General features: G+C 40.4%; 1 protein-coding gene across 1 annotated transcript in view; it reads left to right on the forward strand.

The window, feature by feature from the left end:
- FAT4 (FAT atypical cadherin 4) overlaps positions 1-20,958 on the forward strand; it is a 151,275-nt gene that overhangs the window by 87,063 nt on the left and 43,254 nt on the right. The window contains 2 exon segments of the mRNA XM_005238547.3: positions 3,746-4,668; positions 5,426-5,600. Of these exon segments, the coding sequence (XP_005238604.2) occupies positions 3,746-4,668; positions 5,426-5,600 (1,098 nt within the window).

Genomic DNA, 20,958 nt, shown 5'->3' on the forward strand with positions numbered 1-20,958 from the left:
CATCTGCAATAGTCTCAAATGTACTGTAACTTTTATAGTGTATCATGAAGAGAATTGCGGTCTACAGGGTATTGATAGTAGATGTAAAAAATGATTAGCAGAGATCATCGGAAAATTTCTCATTAAAATAAGCTTTAATCTTGGGGTTATTTATGGCATCTAGAAGGTGTTAATGCGTTGGAGTGTAAAAGATACAATCTTTATAGCTTGCTTAACTGTTTTGCCATACAGTTGATGTCCAAGCAAGATTAATTATAGAATATGGCCGTAAAATACATAAAAGTGACTCCATAGCATATTTCATTTTCTTTGGTGTCCACAGACATTAGTCAGTGTGACTTAATACAAAATTATTCATAACGCTCATAGTGACTTTACAGGTGAAGGTTATTTTTGTGACATGTTAGGCAACCTTGTCTCCTCTCAACTTGACACTAGCTCAGCAAAGCCCATAGAAATTTCTAAAACTGAAATGTGTGCTTCAAGCACAAAGCACCTACATGCTTTGAGGAATCCCATTTGCTGCACCTAAAGTGACTGAACTGATTAAGATTATTCTGTAGAACAGTTTTTCCTCAGGAAGTGCCGAGTTGTTGAACTCAAACATTTTTGTGGGAATGTAATTTTTGTGCTGTTGGATAGAACTTTCCATGGTAAAAATTGTTCAAGTAGTTTTGAGATCTAACTGAGAAAGTGAGTGAGATGACATTCCATAAGATAAGCCAACAAGTCAGAAATTATAACTTGGTGGCACTGGCTATTCTTGCATGGATCTCCCTTCCTCACCACTCTTGTTAAAGCTTTGATTTTAAGTAGACTAACTGTAAGTTGGAGGAGGAACTTGTGCTTGCATTATGCCTATCCAGGGAAGGGATTGCTCCTTCAGACCTGTAGATAAATGGGTTTGTGTCTAATCTCTCTTCTCTTTTATTTCTGGTGTTCCTATTAGGGGTGCAATGCTTGGTTTCAGATATTTTTGGAAGTTAATTTCGCTTAACCATAATGGGTCTGTTTTCCTTTTCACTTGCACCTCATACATTAATTTCCATCTGCACGCAGCAGACTTGAACTATATCATAGCACTGACGTATCGTTTTACATTCATCATGCACTCAATTATCAAGGAAGCAAATGGGTATTTGAGGAGCAATGCAATGACAAGTCAGATATCTTGCCTTTTTATTTTCTGGCACACTTACTTTTCTATCAGGCTGGATTTAAAATTAATGGGGCAGAAATTTCATTCCAAGAGCGTGCCAGGTTGAGTTCCCCCACAGGACTGTAACTTCAGCAAATGCTATGATCTATTGGTGTTTCTGTTTCAAGCCCAAACTTGTTCTCCTGTGTTGTCTTATATTTATCTAGAGTACAGAAATGGCTAGTACTATCCTCCTCTGCACAGATAACACACTCAATGCACACAAATACAATTTCATTGATTATTTATGTTATATGATCCCATAGTTTGAAGGAGCTCTGAAAGGACATTGTTTTATAATGAGGGTATACCTCCTCTTTTAGGATAAACACTGATAAAAGACAAAAACATAGTGATAGTGAAACTGTTCCCATTGTCATTTTCTTGTTCAACACCCCCCTTGGGAAACCGTAGCTGTTTATCTCAGCTTTGACAGTTTCCTATACAGATGTATAGTAAACATCAGCTACAGCTCTTGTCTATTTACAAAGCAATAAAGAACTCAGTTTCCTTAAACGTATTCATTTTGAGATTCAGATTTGAATATTTTCCACATCAAGTAACAGGGAAAATCTCAGGGCAAAGCACATACTTCTGAAGGAAGATGGGAGTAAGATGATTTGGGTGGGGTGGTGGTGTCTCATTAATAAATACATAAAAATGGAAAAAAACCACCTATAAAAATCATCATTAAATTGGTGGCTTCATAGAGTTTTATCAGGTTGGCCCTCAGATTAAATAAACCCAATGCTCAGCTCCAAACCTGGGGAGAGGGAATGGATGAGATGCACAATGCCAGCTTGGCATGCTGTGTCTGAAAAAGAATAGTTCATTGTCTGGCAATCCTGGCTCCACTGATACTTAGTCAACTCTTCTGCTTCACGGTTTAGTCTATATAAGCATTAGCAGCACCAAAACCTAGGAGAATACAGGACAAGGAATGAGAAGGTATATGGAGGTGAGATAAAGAAGAACTAGCAGCACATTTTATAGGACCACCACCACCATACAAAACACTGGGGAGCGGGGAAAAGAGTATTTTTAAAGTAATTTTCTTCTGTAAAATCTATTTCCTACCCATCTCCAAAGTCAATTGACAAAAATCTTGAATTGACAGAAAGCACTTTACTGAAATTAGAAGACTTTCATCCATATAATTAGTCATTTGAAAATACATTTGAACAAAAATAGACTAGCATTAGACTTTCAAAGTGCTTTGCTTGATTAAAGTAATGTAGAAACACTAATATCTGGCATATAATGTATTAATTTCTTTAATTGCATTAAAATATTTTGTCTTTCACATTTGGTTCTATTTATTTTATAATTAAGTTCCTATAAAAGAAGAGGAGAGAGGGAAAGATGCCAATTAGAGGAACTGCTGGGCGAAAGACAAGTAAGACCAGAGTTCCCAAGTCTGAGCATAATCAGCAGCAGAGATTAATAAATCTAACGCAGGAATAATTTTATTATCAGAGCAATTCAGACAGAAAAGAGCTTCTGAGTAAAAATGACAAAACGCACAGCAAAGTAGTCAGGTACTTAGACAGCTTGGTTTCTTTACGTGAAAAAGCAGGTTTGAGGGGTAAATTAGTAGCGAATGGTCTGTTAATCTAGTGACCCTAGATCACAGTCTTTATGACCCAAAAGAAGAAAGCAAAAGTTTTCAGAATTAATTAAAATAGGAGAAGGAGTAAGATTGATATAGATATAGTTATATACAAGAGAAGACTCATTTCAGTCAGGTGTTCCCGAGACTTAGTTGTTTAGGGTGAGCTCTGGAGTTGAAGTGGCAGCATACGTTTGTTTCCTGTTATGGCGTATTTAAGGCCATTTCACAGCCTTGTCAAGATTCAGAATACGTTTCCCTTACCAGAATTATGAATCTCTCCCTTGACCGTAATTGCTAGTTATGTTTCAATCATAAGATGATGGCTGTTCATCTGATATTTTGGAATACCATGCCGTATATGGGAAGCATACCTCTCCCCAGTATTCACTCTTGGCTTGCTCCGGCTAGGCTTGGGAGTTTCTTCTTGTGGCTTTTTTTAATTATGTGGCAGAATTCAGGAAATAATTACATTAATAATAATGTTGGTTAGTTGAACTGGGGAGAACAGAGGAAAACAGCTGTTCAGTGAGCAGCAGAACTCAAGTCTTCATTTCTGAAGGAAAATCCCCCAAAACCTTTATCCCTGACATTGCAGTTGGGAAATAATTGCACGTGTTGTCACCGTGCAGCTCCTGCTGAATGAAATGCAGAGAGGAGCTCTGCCAGCCATTCCCTCTGCAGCCACTTCAATTGACATCCTTCCCTCTCTTGCTCTTCAACTCTTGTCAGAAAATAATAATTTCAAAGGCTTCTGCTCCACTGTGAAACTTGTCTGAAATTGACTGATGGATTCAAAAAAGGTGATGAGGAGGCTGAATGGGCAGCACGATCACACAGTCCTCATTTCCATAGGAAATGAGGCCAGAAATATTTATATTTAGGTCAGTGGGATGAAGTCATGTTCTCTACCTTTCTTCTCCCCCCACCCCCCCCAGGCTCCAACTCGCAGCTGTCCTTCAGCATCGCGTCCGGGGACAGCGCGGGGCAGTTCGGCATTGATGACAGCGGGGTGCTGAGCATCAGGCAGCCTTTGGACCGGGAAAGCCAGTCTTTCTACAGCCTCGTCGTGCAGGTCCACGATATGGCCCCTCTCCCTGCCTCCAGGTACACAAGCACTGCCCAAGTTTCAATTATTCTGCTGGACGTGAACGACAGCCCTCCCAGCTTTATCTCCCCGAAGCTGACCTACGTCCCAGAAAACACACCAATAGATACGATTGTGTTCAAAGCGCAGGCGACCGATCCCGACAGCGGTCCGAACAGCTACATTGAATACAGTCTGCTCCGGCCTCTGGGAAACAAGTTCAGCATCGGCACTATTGACGGTGAAGTGAGGCTTACTGGGGAGCTCGACAGAGAAGCCGTGTCCAACTACACCTTGACTGTGGTAGCCACCGACAAGGGCCAGCCATCCCTTTCCTCATCGACGGATGTGGTGGTTATAGTCCTGGACATTAATGACAATAACCCACTTTTTGCCCAAAAGCTTTATAAAGTCGAGGTGCGGGAAGATACTCTGACAGGGACGGATTTAATCCATGTGTTTGCTACAGATGGAGACGAAGGTACAAACGGGCAGGTCCGCTATGCCATTGTGAGCGGAGATGCCAGTAATGAGTTTCGGATAGATTCTGTGACAGGGGTGATAACGGTTGCCAAGCCTTTGGACAGAGAGAAAAAGCCCTCCTATACGCTGACTGTTCAGTCGGCTGACCGCGGGAGCAGCCCCAGGACGGACACCACGACAGTCAGTATTATTCTGAAGGATGTCAATGATTATATCCCCACGTTTGAACTTTCTCCCTACTCTGTGAACGTCCCTGAGAATTTAGAGACGCTCCCAAAAGTGATTCTTCAGGTGAGAACATTCAGCAGATAAATACATATCTCCTCCTAACATTATAAGCGTGCCTCAGTGGATGATGTGAAGGTATAATGTAGTGTCTTTCCTCCAAAATTAACAATTGAAAATTTGCCCCTTGGCTGTAATCTAACATCCACTGGTTTTTGGCTTGTTTTAACTTTTGTGGGGTGGGGTGTTTTGGTTTTTTGGTTTTTTTGTTGTTGTTGTTTGTTTTTTTTTTTAACCAAAAGTTTACGTTATGCTGTGGAGGATTGTTTGTGTCTTCCCTACCTATCTTCCTACGCTGGGACTTTAAGAGTTTGCTGTATCTCTCATCTCAGTCTCAACTTTCAGGCAACAAATCTATCAGTCTGATCATTGCCTACATGGGATGAGGCTCTGTGCCAAGCATTGAAAGAGCACTAAATGGATTCAGCCGGCAGGACATGCAATGCCTTCTTTGATACGGAGCTCAGGCTATACCAGATCATCTGTGGTCTTCACTGAGCCCCAACACGCTCATTACTGTATTCATACTTAAGAAAAATAAGTATTCAACTATTTAATATTTTCCAGCTATGATTTAAGTCCATCGTCAGTGTTAAGTAATTTTTACAACTACAGCTAATTTATACTAGCATTTGGATTAATTCAATCCGTTCGTTTGGTTTATTTTCTTAGAGAATATTTCCTCTATCCCAATGAAATTTTGCAGACCCTGCACTCCTCGGTTCTTGGTATTTGTTCCCACCTGTTTGCACTGCTTTTCTAGGTTGTGGCAAGGGATGATGATCAGGGCCTAAACAGCAAGCTTACTTACGTGCTGGTGGCTGGAAATGAAGAAGGAGCCTTTACTCTCTCGGCCAGCGGGGAGCTGCGCTTGGTGCAGAGCCTGGACCGGGAGACGAAGGAGCAGTACGTGCTGCTGATCACTGCTGCTGATGCAGGTAAAGCAGATAGGCGATCTCTTCTGGGGAAATCTCGTCACTTGAAAACATTGCATTCTGGATAGAAAAGTATTTTCATGGTGGTCTGAAACTTTAGTAGACAGAGATTGGTACCCTAGTTTCGGTTTTGATCTCTGAGGGGAGAGCTGGGTTTACCTGATGTCAGGGAGAGTTTGGTTTCTGGAAATCAGGATTTATCCTTATGACTAGTTATCTAGTATTACTAGGACTCGCTACAGATCTAGGCAGATTGATTTTTGCCCTGCAGTAGTAAGTGGTCCTACCTAGGTCATAAGAGCTTCATGCATGGCAATAAAAACCAATATAAATGGCAATAAAACCCAATATAGTGTTATCATCAGAAATGTGCAGACAGGTCCACTCAATGGCCAGAAAGCAGCTGTGGACTACTAAGTTAATCTTACTGAAATCTTACTTTTCAACGTTTTAATTTTCTGCTTTGCTCAGCATCCAGTCGTATGTTTACTCCAGAATCCCAAATGTATTCCAGCTTCCCTCAGTTTTAAACAGGACGTGAATTCTTGTTATGAAGATTAATTACACTTTCACTTGAGGTGTCCGAGCACAAAATTTTGGTTTCAGATTTTGGTATGAATATTAGTAACGGAGACATCTGCATCATTCTGGACCGATCTCCAGTCCCCTACAGTCTGATGGATTTAATTTACTGCAGTACTTGTTCTTACTTTCTGATAATAAAAATAGAAGCAAATCCAGCTTGTTGACAAGTGGATACAATTTTGTTTTCTGCTGTATTGTGTGCAGTATCTCGTGTCAGTGACAGTATCTATGACTTATATTTTCCTATTGCGGCAGCGCTCAGGTATTTCACAGTCTGAGCACAGCTGAAGCTGCGAAACAATTTTAGGATTTGATGTATCATTTGTCTTGTACTTTGGCTAGCGATACTGTATGCTTTGTATTTTTTCCACTGGCTTTCCATTACTCTATAGCCACAAACTGCTCACTTATGACTTGGACTTGCTTGGGCTTGAATGTCCTTACGTTCCTTCAGAAGCTGAGGCTGGATTTGTAAGGGAAAGCAGATCCTTCATGTCTGTTTACTCTGCCAGTCCAAGTTGGCAGGAGCCAGTTAGGACTGTACAGAACTTATTAGCTCTACAGACAAAATACCCAGAGACTGAACTGATGAGGCGTGTCATGCAACCAAGAATTATTGTCCTTCTTGGAAGAAGAAGGGGAGCAAGAGGTCAGTTGTACCCCATACCTAGCATAATGTTTACACATTATCCCGAGAGTTTGACGAGAGCACAATCTTTGTCTAGACTCTGGTCCCTAAAAAATACAAAATCCAGGAGATTTACCCAACCATACCAAAAGAAAATATTTATTTGTTGGGAAATTCCTGAGTTTCAGATAATCCAGGGGTGTGCATGGGGCTATTGTTGTTAAGGGGCTGAGAAGAGCAGCAGCATGTTTTATTGGTTCCTGTGTTTAAACATGTAGATATGATGCTGATTAAACACTGTTTGAAGCTGTTGGGGTTTTTAATTTGCTGTGTTCTTATAAAGCTAACTCACAAGTTATTATTCCCTCCTATCAGTGTTAAAAGGTACTAGCAAAAGTGCTCAGAAGCAGATGTTCAGTAGTAACTTTAAGCTAAATTTGACTGTTCTACTGTGTTTAAGTTTACAGTCTGACTAATCCACAGTTAGTGTGATTTGGTACAGTTTTCAGCCACCCTGATGAATAATGTTAGATAACATCTTCTGATTAGACTTGTCTAAATTTATGCCATCAGAGAATACATGTAAAACTAAGTTAGTCATGATTTATCTAAACTTAAAACATCACAGGAAAGTGTCCAGCTTCAGTAGAAGTCAGTGCTAGAACTTTCCTTGTTTTCATGGAAGCAGGATGTGGACCACAGTCATGGTAGATACTTAAATTAAATTAAATTAAATACATTACAAACTTAAGAAATTCTAGGGGATCCCTGTTATGTTTGAATTAGTCATACTGAGTTTAAGCAGTCTAGATGGTAAAGAACACTGGCATACAATTCATTGGGGATGTCTTAAAAACCCATGTTTGTCACAATGATGTGGAACAAAGGGACCAAGTTACAGATGCTGGGATTTCTGTCGAGCTGCATCTCAAATTTTGTATTACTATAAATTACATTATCATACATAGAACGCACATGTACTTCTGTAGACATTTGGCAGCTGAGTTAGAAAAATAATGTGTGGGAGGAAGCTTTGCTAAAAGAGTTGCAGTGTATCAGAAGAAGAATATATTTTTTAAAAATGAAATATTTTTTGAAAATATTACAAAATATTACAAAAGCTACCAGTATGGGTGTATGATGGATATCCAGATGGTAACAGTGACCTTTGCTAGTCAGTGCCTGCATCATTAAATTGGGTAGTTCTGGTCCTACTAGCAGAAAGATGGCAATGACACAGTCTTGATACGGGTAAGAAAAGTGTTTTCAATATTATGTTCTTGAGCAACTGCTAAATGTTTGTAAAACAAACTCTGACAGATGTGTCCAGTTCTTTGTCTAATGAAACTATTCCTTTAGAGTGTCTTTGTATTTTTTTGATAATGCTTAGAAAGAAGGATTTTGTGTAGAGAATTCAACCAGAAACACACACATAACACAGGTAGTAAACTCTGTAGGAAAGCAGTGCTTGCCAAAATACTGAAGAAAGCAGGCTTGTCTGAAATTATCCATATCCATATTATCTTTGAAAATAAATCAAGGCAAAGGTATTATACTTTGCACTTTGAGTTTGGCTTTTATTAGCTGTAATAAAGTCTTTTGGATTGTCTTTAGCAGGCCGAGCAACAGTCTTGCCATATATGGTGCATCTTATTTAGGTTTTTGGGTTTTTCTTTTACAGATAAAAATCATGGTAGACATCCAGATGCAGTTAACTCTGGGAACTGTCTGGGTAGCACATTAAGGGCAAAATTCTGTCTGTCCATCCTGCTTCCCATTTTCCTTCATATCTGCATCTCAGTTTTAATAGGCTACACTGACTGGTTTAAAATATTAAAAGACTATACCCTGCTCATATAGAAGAGTATGCCAAATCTTTCCTTTCTCTCAAGGAAGCAGACACAACACATACTTAAAAGCACCTTTAGACAGAAGTACTGATGGATTCCCGATTTGGTTTTGGCCATCTTCCTGATCTCCCTATACATAATCAAGGATTTCTTACTTATCTTATGTTTATTATCAGTTCATCGACTTGTGACTGTGGTTCTTACAGTGTTATGCTAGCCTGTGCACAGAGAAGTTGGAAGAAGTATTTTTAATTTTTCATTATTTTTATCTAGAGGTATCAGCTTAAAGTACTGAAAACAATCTGTGGCCTCAGAAGGGGCAGTGGCTTTGGGTAATGGTGGTTATTTCATCCTCAGTACCTCGTGGGTTTTATAGCATGTATTGGCAGCACATGTGCTGAGTCTGTCTGTGGCAGGGGAAGGATTAGGACACGGCGAAGCAGCAGCCCGCGTGGTGCTGAGCTGGCAGGGCTGCATGGGGTGTGGTACCTTGTCATGAGATGGAAGTGTGTTTCCAGACCCCCAGTCTCAGTCCTGGGCATGTGATAGGAGCTATTGAGTTATTAAGAGTTGAGATGCTCATAAGCATGCTGGGCAGGTCAGGTGGGGATGGCTGGCGGAACCACAGGCACCAGCGGTGGAAATTCGGGCAGTTGATGCACAAATGTTTTCCCAAGCAAAAGCTTCCCTCAGGCCCAGAGAAGTCAGCTGTGATATATGCATCGTCCTGGCTCCAGCCCAACTATTCCTTGGCCTCGCCTGCTAATCCTCCACCTGGTCCTCAGGGTAGATCTTTGGTCGGCAGAGAGTCTTCTCCCTGTGCTGGGGGAGGAAAAAGCCTGATAAACCATTTTCTGTCATTGGGCTCAGAGATTTGTGGTCATGCAGCCTGCTTCATGTCCAGTTTCCACAAGACAGTCTGCACAGAGGTTCTTGATTTCAGCCGTGTTTTATCATCACTCTTCCCTCGCTTCTGCACTTCCACCCTGCTCTAACTCCCGCTGGGTCTCAGACACTGGGCTGCCACTCTGGGCAGTGGGGATTTACTAAGACACACAAAGCGCCCATCGCCAGGAATATTCAGCATCTTCCAGAGCTGTGTACCTGGGGCTTTGGTCAAGGAATAAAATATAATTCAAGCCCAAAGTTCAGCCACCCCAATTTCGAGCCCCTCTTGCAGCACAATCTGTAAGACTAGAGTGCGTGAATTATAAATACAATGACAGGCAAAATGATGGGCTGTGGAATAACATGATAGTGTTTAGGTTGCAGATGCTCCCCCAAAATGACTGCTAACATAAACACCAAGAAACCCACATGCAGCTATTTGAATGTGTCTTCATGGGTCTGTTTCTACCACATAAATCATTAGCTTCACTATACCTTTCTTCATGGCAAAATGGTTGGGAAAAGAGACTTTGTAATTTTTTTTTTAATTTTTTTTTCCACCCTATCTGGTGGGGATGCAGCACTGGGTAAACATTCAGCTCTGGCAGCATGACAAGAACCGGTGCAGCCGCTTTTATCATCCCTGTCTTTAACTCTTTGAGCAATTTTCTGGACAAATGTTAGCATTCCAACAGTCCTCCTCCTTTTATTTATTTGTTGCAGGGATGTCAAGTAGCACATCTGGAAGCCTGCTAGCGGCCCAGGACTACTGTTTAAATAAACTGCAACCACCATCTCTCGATTCAGTTGTTCAGAATGGCATGTTGCCACAATAAAACCAAAATCAAAATGTGATGTTTCTAATGAGAAGTGTGTTCCTGTGGGGTTTTGTTTTGTTGGGGTTTTTTTGTTTGTTTGTTTTGTTTTGTTTTTTTAAATAAATAATCTATTTACTGATTTGGGTAAATAGTTCTGAAAGAAATGAGTCAGTGGACTGATTATTATATTTAGTTAACTGTTCTTTGTATACATCCCTGGCCTGTATGAAAAACAGCCATATGTTTTCTCTTTAGAAAATGTTGGTCCTTGACTTATGCATTCTTTTCTTCAAGAATGCAGGAGGGCAACCAAGCAGAGAGGTTATATCCTTCTCAGGAATTCTCTTCCGAGATAGGTTTTTGGTTCCCTTCAATCCTAAAATCAAATAAAACCTGACAATGTAGTTGTTTTGTTGTGGGGGTTTTTTTATTATTTTTTACACATTTTAAGATTTTTTCCCAGTTTGGCGTAAAGCACCGCTCTTTTCCAGTAATCATAAGAAAGTCTTGAGGGTTAACACTGTGTGAGGTTTATGTGACTGGGCTTAAAGACATTTATACTCATCCTGTTTTCTTAGCATACACCGCAGTTCTACTTAGCAGGCAATCTACAGTGTGAAAAAGATGTTGCCTGAAAAGAATTAGTCGTATTTTTAAAACCAATTCAGCTGTCTTTAAATTTTGATGCTGTCAAAACAAGCAAGCAAATTTCAGTTAGAAATGTCCTGGTTTGCATGCTTTCTGTGCTGTGTCTAAATATACACATCGCTTTGGGTTTCAGTGAGCGAACTGAAGCTGATGTATGCTTACCTTGGTGCTTAGCAGTTTGCATAATGATTCTCTCTTCTATGGTCTTATTTTGTGCCACAGCTGTTTCAAAATGAATATTGGTTTCTGTCCCAGCTCCATTTATTTCCTTGCCCTTATGGAAACTCGTCCTTGTGTGGGTGTTGTCTACTTGAGTCTAGTTTTACTGGTTTACTATTTTACGACTTTTTTACTTTTGCTCTTTTAATACCAGTACTGAAACTATCATTTAAGTAGTTTTGCGTGATCTTTTGATTTATTTCTAAATCGCACAGCGGGAGGACTGAAATGGCGACAGACTCATCAGTGCGTTCATAGTGTTCGTTTTGTCTTAGTGTCATCTAAAATCAGGAGAGAAGAGAGCTGAGACTGGCTTTTTGTAACTGTGGGAAGCTAATCGCAGGATCGCACCCTTTCACAGAGCCTGGAAAGTTAGCACTTTTCAATTTTTCTCTAGAAGAAAAAGCTCAAAAAGCTATTTAGAAGGTGTGTTTATGGCAAAGTCATTCTGATGTCCCCTAAAGAGTAATTGTCAAGGAAGAGAGTGTACCCACACCTATATGTTGTGACATATTTACCCCCTAAAGGGGATGAGGGCTTTAGCCCATCCCTTCAGAGAACTGCCCGGTGAGATGTGCAGCCCAGCCCCAGAATGCCGTTTGAGGGATTTAATCTTCGATTTGGAGTTAAACCTTCATTATTAGATCACTATTTTCAAAATAGTTCAGCGAGAGCCTCTGGGCTAAATCCAGGCATATATGTTCTCTGGGGTGGGGTGCGGGAGAGATGTCTATGCAGGTTGGCAAAGGGCTCAGGCTGGCCAGCGCAAGCTGAAAGATCTATGAAAACAACCGAAGTTTTTCAGCCGGGTTAAAATAATGGACAGAACTCCAATTTTGAGACCAAGTCAAATTGATGGTGGATTTTATTTGGACAAGGCAAGCAGAGTTAGAAATATATATTAGATGTAGTTCAGGCATGCTTGTCGACTTTTAGAAAAGTCCTCAATTTAAGTGCACGCCTCTCAATTCAAACATTTTTCCGCTGTGTGATTCCCTTTCTGCTCTCTGTTGGGATTGTGGAGAATCCAGTGAGTAATTGATGGGTTTATTTAGGATGGGATGAACTGCTTCTAGCCAAGGTTTGTTGGGTGAGCTGTCCTCTATTTCACTGCATTCAACAAAAAGAAAAGAAGGCAAATTATCTTAAATACTGTAAGGTCCTCTAATTTGTGGTTGGTTATTTATATATATGTGTGTGTGTGTATATATATATATATAAATCAACCAATAACTAAACTATAGCCTTTAGAAGTAGTATTCTTCAGAAACAGATCTTCAGAGATTTTACCTTGACAGAGACAGAGGCAAGAAGGTTCAAAAATTGGGTGTAGGAAGAGAGCCAGCTATGGCACAGCTCATGTGGGAGGGGGGCATCAAGCACAGTGTATGCATGTTTCTGCTTTGCAATGTCAAAACCTGCGGACTATCCACGCAAGAATAGAGTGTTGTTGTTCAGGTCCAAGTGATGTTAGAGGAGACCCTCATAGGTTCCATCTCAGTGTGGTTTCAAATTCTGTATTTGTTTTGTTGGCTGGTTTGGTGGGGTTTTTTTTGTGACGGACAAGCAGAATTGTACTGATTAATGTAATTCTCCTCTTTAGGAAAGCATAAGATAAGATGTAGTAACACAGCCAAAAGTTTTAATTGCTCTACAGATGTTCTTGAAATTAATAGTTGAAAATATCAAGTTTTATTAAGTAACTAAATCTTTTGCCTCTTTGCACCCCTCATAAGTAAAAGAAATACAGACTATTGGTGAAAACATTATTGTTTATTAAGAATTTTTGGTTAGTCGTAAATATTGGTGAGAACTGTTGTCTCTTTTAAGGAACATAATTTTATGGTGCCTAAAAAGGCTGAGCATAGGTGATGATCTTTCTTATTCTATCGAGTTACCTCATCACTAATGAGGTATACAGGAACATCCAGAAATTCAGTGTTCTTTCTCATTATCCAGAGTTTCGTACAAGAATTCTGTAAAAATAACAAAGGAGAAAAATAAAGGGCTACAAATACCAGCTTTGCCAGGGTTATGTGTGCCATGAACTGTCAAAGTTCATTTATGCTCCTTCTTAAAGGGTTAATCTGATAAAAAGCAATTAGCGTCGTCTTTGATGAAGGATTACAGATTTGTCTGATTAGACCTTTAAATATTTTCAGTCATAAATGATAAAAGTATTGTTCTATGTTAAGTGGAGATCAACTGTACTACGTACTGTACTGTATGGAAGACATAGTTCAAACAAGTTCTTACCACTTTTTCGGGTGGGTTATCTATTTGGTAGGGACATTTTTTCTCCTTTATTTCCACCCATGTTGGGATGGAAATTTCCATCACACAGCTGGGAGAAAGTCCCTTCTTGCTTTCGTTGAAATAGCATTGTTTTCTCAAGCTGTGTGATTGTATCATCTTAATTTCTTGAATGTCATCCCCACGTTCACAGAAAACTCATGAGCACGTACTGTAACGTGTAGCAAATATGCATGGGATGCAAGCACTTGGGGGGGCTGCTGAAATTAGCGTGAGGTTCGTTAAACAAACCAGTTATTGTCCTCATCCTCAGTCTCATCTCGCATGCATGGTCTTAAGACCGACGTCTCCTCTCAGCCCTACCACTGTTTCAGTACAGCTTTGCCGTATGTATGTCAGAATGTCAGTTAAGCACTGTTACCAGTAAAGAGTGTACTGTGACCGTATAGAGAGGGGGTGATGAAGAAGTGGGAAATGAACATACAAAATATCCCAGAGAAATTCAGGTTTTATTAAAATTTGGCATGGTACAGAAAAACATTGCGCAGTATTGATCCAAATGCATGAAAAGGTGACTGTCGGATCTTTAAGCTTTCACTGTTGTCCTGGCTTTTTTGGGGACCTCCCCCTGTCTATATATAAAAAAAAATATTTCATAATTTCTTGGTGTTAGTTTGGGGGTGGGGTGGGGAAGGGGGTGGGCATATCTCTTTGAAAAAAAGCTTCAGGTTCAGGTAGATTTATTTAAACTGGAAAACAAGCTAGAATATGGTGATATGATGCTTAATATCTAGGGTTTAGTAGGCAATAGAAAATTTCAAGGAAGAAAGAATTGTCAGTTTATTATTTTTCAAGCTCTTGCACTCCTGTCTCTTCATTCATCCATCTTGCTATGATTAGTTTGGAAGTTTTAAATGAAAATCAATTTAAAATTGTTGTCCTTCCTTGACATTACTTTTATATGAATTTCTATTTCAAATGTGCTAATGAGTTCACTGACTGTAATCTGTTTTGCAGAAGAACAAAATAACTAGAGTAGTCATTATGCTGTGCAATTTCTCAGACTTTGAGAAATACTAAGATTTTTCCAGTCTTGGTGATCTGAAACCATTTTTTAAATTAAACGTTACACCCTATAAATTGAAAGTCTGCTAGCTCATTCTTCAAATATAAAGCTACAATTTCAGGAAGCCTTAATTGCAAGGATAAAACAAGTAAAACATGCACATATGGTCTGAACACTTATCCTGCTGGTTAATCTTCACTATTTATACAGGGTGTTTTTAGAGCATAATTCAAAATCATGCATTACAGGAATTTCGCTGTGGGATATTCAGGAGTCACAAGCAGTCAAAAATCGCCTTAGTCAGCAGTCCCCGCAGGAGCCAGCTTCTCTATTTTTTCTGTTTACAGCAATAACTTATAACAAGGAGAAGTAATTTGGTGGGTTTAAGAAAATATTTTTTTGAATGTCTCTGCCTTTCTTTTAAGTTGCAGTTCCACTGTTTAAATCTTACTCTGGTCACCAGAGGCTTTAGCAGCGCACGCGGCCATGCCTACCCTCCCAGCGCTGCTCCCTGCGCGGGCACGGGGAGATGCACCCATATGCCCAGCCATTTGCCAGCTGTAAGCATATATTCAGCTGTGAAGAATTTTCCTTAAAGATTCATTTTCTGAAACACAGTTGGAAGAAGGCCACTTCTTGCTCTGGAAAAAAAAAAAAAATGCGGTTCTGCCAAGCCATCTGCAATACCTGCGTGTGTCGTTTCTGAGCGCCATCCCCAAAGACCTGTACCTTTGGTATGAATAGGTTATAAACGTGTGTCAAGGGGGTTATGGCACATGGGATTGGTGCTTGTGCCTTTCGTGGAAGGAGAACGAAACCTGACAGCCACAAGTCGCTTTTGTCAGCAGCCCTGTATCCAGTGTACGTGGCGGGCAGTGGAGCAGGGCTCTTTCAGCCTTTCCTTCGTACGTTTTGAAATTTGCCAAACAAAAGCAGCAATGGGGGAACATGCTAAACTGGAGGAATATATTAGCTACCATTTTTCAGATGCAGAAGTGATAAGTTTATGATAAAGCGCGTGTGTATGTGTAGAAACAGATTGCTACGTGGAACAGCTTGAAGTTGTGCTAAATATATACTATGCTTTTGCTTTATTGCACGTGTCTTGTCCTCGCTCTGAATCTGTGTTCCAGTAGGTCCAGCTCAGTAATAGTGCTGCAGCTTTTTTTTTTTTTTTTTTTCCCTCTCTGGGTAAACAGGTGCAGGTAAATTGTTCTGATGAGCAGATCAGAGGAAAAGAACAGGGATAAGGTTATGTGTATACTCACCAGAGGACTTAAAATTGTGTCTGTGTGTGTGTGTGTGCAAGTAAGTCCCATCCTTTCTCAACAGAACATTAAATGTATTGCAATGTTGTGAAACTGCAAAGCTTAGTGAATTTGTAGAATGCGCTTGTCAGGAATTTAAAAATCATATGGATAACACCTGATGAGAAATCCCATCTCACATCACTATTTGGGACAAAGGTTTCTTTTGCACTGTCAAAGCACACATAAGTATTTGTGTTTGTGCATGTGCATCAGCCTAAGCATGGCTGGACATGTCATTGCTTGAACAAGGTTGGACTCTTCTCTAGTGATATTTTTTTTAAAAAAATTATTTTTTACTTTTGATGCCTCGTCTTCCCAAATTTAGGTCTGTTTGCTCCCAGCTTGTTTAGGCTGAGAGATGAGGGAAAATATTGAGTTTTCTAATATCTGATGTAGTACAGATTTTTTTTTTTTTTTCTTGGCAGATAGTCCTTGCACAACTGCAGATCTATCCCAACATTTCCCTTCAGTTATTTAAGACTTAGTATGGAAACCTGCAGTGAAAAATTGAGTAAGAGGAAACCAAAACACAAACCACATACCCAGCCAGGACAAATATTTGTGGTGCAATCTTTTTAAAAGAACTACTTATTTTTCTCATTTCGCCTATGCACTTCCTTTTGTGTTCTTGATAAACAAGTTAATTTAAGGTCATCTGCATTTCAAATCAAGCTTCACGTGCACGAGAAATCCAAAGTGTAACGCAAACTAGTTGAATTTGAACTTACTGTATTTATTGTAAAACTCAGCAGTTGTTTTTAAAACTCAGCACACTGTCTGCATTTAAATGCATTTAGAAAGATTGGCCATTTTACTGTGAGAAAGGCCTTGTTTACTTGAGTGAAAAAGTTAATGCTCTGTAATAAGACATGCAACTTCTAGTCCTGGGACTCATTCACCGAGTGTTTGACTGGGGAAGTGAAATCCGCTTTGTTGCAAAGCAACACATTTCAGTGAAGCAAAAATTCCATTTCTGTTAAATCGCTTTCCAATTTTCAGGATAATGATGTGTTTAATTTACCACAAAACATGGTAAACTGCCTGCAGCATCAGTTTTGATTAGTCATTTAGATTCATTTTATTTAATTTTAATCCTTTTTTTTATTATTTCTTTTTTGTGAAATGTATCTGTAGGTTGTTTTGCTTAGGTTTATTGTTAGCGTTCTAGCACTTAATTTTGATATTTTAATGCTGGCACAACCTTTGAGTTCCTGGTTTCTGAAAAGAATGATAGTTTTACTGTCTGCTGTGTTAACCATGGCACAGGCAGGACCCAGAAGCCATTAAAGCTTCAGACAATATGTGGATAACGTGCTGCACACGTTCTCCTATTTCTAATTTTTACTGTGAGCCATACAGTACCACACAGCTGAGATAATTTCCAAGAGCATCATCTTTTCCTGAGCTTTCTTGAAGAACGTAAATGGCTCTGCAAGTTTCCTCTGCTTGTTCGCTTTTACTACCACAGTCCACTCTGATCATGCCCCACTCCTCCTGGTGTCTGGCTATGGTGTGGAGAGCTGAACAGCCACTGGAGCAGATGGTGCCACGTGTTTGGGGGTTACAGGGAGCCGAGACAGCTTATGTCCCCTGTTCCCCAGGACAAGGGTGGGGGAAGATAGCGGGTGGTGCTCCCTTCTTTTAAGGCTGCACGAGTAGGCTAAGGCAAAAGTGAAAAGAGTCTTTAGGTGCACCACTTGTAAATGACTGTGTGGCTAGTAAGCCTTAGCATAAATTAGGGGAATAAGTGATTTATGATGAATTCACCCAGAAATGTGGATTGTCCTCTCTTTTCTGGTTATCCTGCATTTGAGAAGTAGAAATTGTCAGGTGAAATATTTCTTCCCACTGTCCCCTTTCTGCATTTAGTTTCCTTTCTTCTTCTTGCATTGCTGCACGTAGCCAATATTTTTCGTCCACTTTCTCCTGGATGGGGGGAAAAAAAAGTCGAGAGGGCTCGTTCTAACTTCTAAGCTGACGCATTGCTGGTATCATTGTGTTTTTGTGGCGATCAGCCACAAACAAGTGCTGCTGAACGGGGCAGAAAACCAGCTTGTAGGTCTTCGCCAGTCCTACATTTGGGAGAAGAGAGGTCCTGCCCCTGTGCTGCTGCCTGCCCGCCCCACAGTCCCCCATGGCTGTTTCTTCATGTCACCTCCTCAAGCATCCACACAGAGAGGGGAGCCACAGCCCAGCGCTGCCCAAGCCCTTGGTGGCCTCTCGTCACCTCCCCCTGTAACTCATCCTCCACCGTGGGCCTCCAAAGAGCAAGCTCCCAAGGTCTGCTCCTTCTCTTCAACCCCAGACACATGTTTACTTGCAGATGTAAGCAAAAAGCTTAAATTGTTGGAAGAACATCCGTGGGAAGCAATTTTCTTCCCGAACTCAGCGTTACTATTTTGACAGTATCCCAGGTTAATCTTTATTTCAGCAATGACGTGTGGACATTTGTGGAACTGTCTGCTTAATGTATATGTACAGCTGTCACCGAGAAAATAAACCATTCAGTTCACAGAAACAGAACGCAGCACACAGCAATGAGAAATTCAAAACAATAATAATATATTCATGTCATTGTCTTTTACAATTTAAAGACCTGATATTCACTGAACAATCAATCCAATCTCTGCCACTTAGTTCGCATCGTTAACTTTATGTTCTCAGGTTATTCATCATTAGATGGTTCCTTCCTTCCTCTGTCTTTCTAGGAAACTTTTTTTTCAACATGGATATCCTAAGCTTCTGTGAGGCATTTTTGGGATTTGAAAAAAAAAAAACCAACCAACCACAAAACCCTAGCAGTAGTATAGCACTAGAGGAATGCTTTAAAATAATAGGTGTCTGACAAAAATATAGTCAAAGAAATAGCTTCTGCTGAAAAATAATTCAGACCTTTATGAAAAAATGGTAGACATTTTAGTGCAAGTTCACTAAGGGTCAAGTGTGTGTGTGTGGACGTTTGTGGCTCTAACCCTCACGGCTGTTTGTAGGACTATTTAGACTACTATAGACTGTGTACAGCAATTTTATATAGGTTATAACATGTCTGTTTTATTAAAAACAGTTTGGGGGCATCTTGAGGGTTTGACTAATGTTGCAGTATTTACCCCAAATTTACTACACTTATGCAAAATATTAAGTGCAGTTTGAAGAAAAAAGGGGTGATGCTGGAGCGTAATAAGAATAACTGACTTGGGGAAGATTTGCTATCGAAGCAAAACTAAGAAATCTGGGAACTCAGCCTGACCATGGAAACTACTTCTCTCACCACAAATATGACATGTACATTTTATGAAACCTATTTATTACCAGGGGCCAAATTCTGTGGTCCTTATGCAAGCACAACTTTCAATGAGCGTTCACTGAGGATGGTAGAATTTGGCCCCTAGCTATTTCTTTTCCATAGAAAATTACTTCATTTGTAATTTCCTCTTCTTATATTTCTCAGTAACTGCAGAAATATGAGCTAGTCATTTAATTTCAAGTGGATAAATGCTTTGAGGACTCTGTGAAATTGCAACTTTATCTTTCAGTGTAATAGAATAAAGGAGTAAATTTGTGGACGTGATGTTTTACTTAGAGGAAAAAAACATGGTTGGATAACTACATACACAGGAAACCAATGTAAATATGTGAGTTTTTCCATCTAAGTAAAATAAGAAAGACTTTGGGTTTTCAACTGAAGAGCAGTGACCTGGGGTGTTACAAACAGCTGAATTAATATTGGAGTTCTGGGATGTTTCTGTGAGGACAACACAGCCACAAGCCAGCGCTGGATGAGATCGGGGGTACTTACATTACCCTAGCTAATTGTATTAGTATGGTGCTCAGCCTTGGCAGGTATGTTCACTTCTCTGAGGCTAATATAAATACATCCAGACTGCCCTGTACAGTGCCTTGTAAATGCATCCAGCAGGGAAGCGGAGCTGGAAATATGGCATGGAATATATAGGGGGGCTGAGGCGAGGGCTGGGGGTGGCTCTTGGAGCGTGCGTTTGGTACCCTGCAAATTCATGCTCCTCAGAGAGGAGAGGGGGAGTCAGGGCTGGTTGGAGCCAAATGGCTGAATCAAAAGACGCTGCTGTCAGTGTAATCCTGAGCAGAAGAATCTATCTATTGCCCTTACGCAGCTATTACACCTGGCATCCCTCTTAACCATTTCCATTATGTGACCAAAGATTTAATAGCCATGCAGGAGAAAGCACAAACCCATTGCAGTGTTTTGCTGTTAGCCTGTGTCCACGCGGTGCTTTGCCAGCAGGCATGGACGTGTTCTCCTCGTCCTCCTCTCTTCACCAGCTTCATGAGCATAGCTAGCACGGCACCAAGCCCAAGGTCAGTGCTGCCAGCCGGGACAGGACCAGCCTGCAGAGCTGCACGGGATCTAGCCCCATCACCCCAGTGTGGGGTCACCTCTAAAGGTGCTGCCACTGCAGTTGTTTTCTGTGAGTAAGCCCACAACGTGGCTTTTCCAGCATTGGCTCTTTGTCTTAGGAAATAACTTTAAAACAATGAGTTTCAGGTTTTAGCTGTGAGTTACCTTTCTTTTCCAGACTGAATAACGTTACTGATGCTCGTTGAACGTGACTTACCCAAGATTAATTCCTGAATAATGTATAAATTGTTTAATCACCTGTGAAACTTTCAACTTTTCATTTCATTAGCTGCGAGATGAATGTCGATTAAATGTGGTTGGAAGGCCAGAGCTTGATGACACATGCAGCAAACACCACTGAGGACTCTGTTTCATTTAATGCAGTAATAATAAACACTCCATGGGCAATATTTCAGCTATCAAGAACGCTTTTACAGTCTTTTCTATCTATACGTGTTTGGCTAAATGACAAAATTGAGGGGGGTGGGGGTGGGGGAGCAAAAAATGAGTCAGACTTATTGCCTTAATGTAACCTTCCTGGCTGAAAGTATATTAATTGGCAAAATGAATTACCTCAGACTAGAGCGGAGAAAGGCCTCCATTGTGCGCAGCCGTGGCGTGAAACGTATACTCTTTGGCTTGTACGTTCTTTCCTCAGCGGCATGATCCGTCCAGTCTGATCAGCAGGCTTCAAAGTCAGCCTTGCGAGATTGATAGCACC

Source organism: Falco peregrinus, chromosome 2 (assembly GCF_023634155.1).
Source record: "Falco peregrinus isolate bFalPer1 chromosome 2, bFalPer1.pri, whole genome shotgun sequence".
Classification (NCBI taxonomy): Eukaryota; Metazoa; Chordata; class Aves; order Falconiformes; family Falconidae; genus Falco; species Falco peregrinus.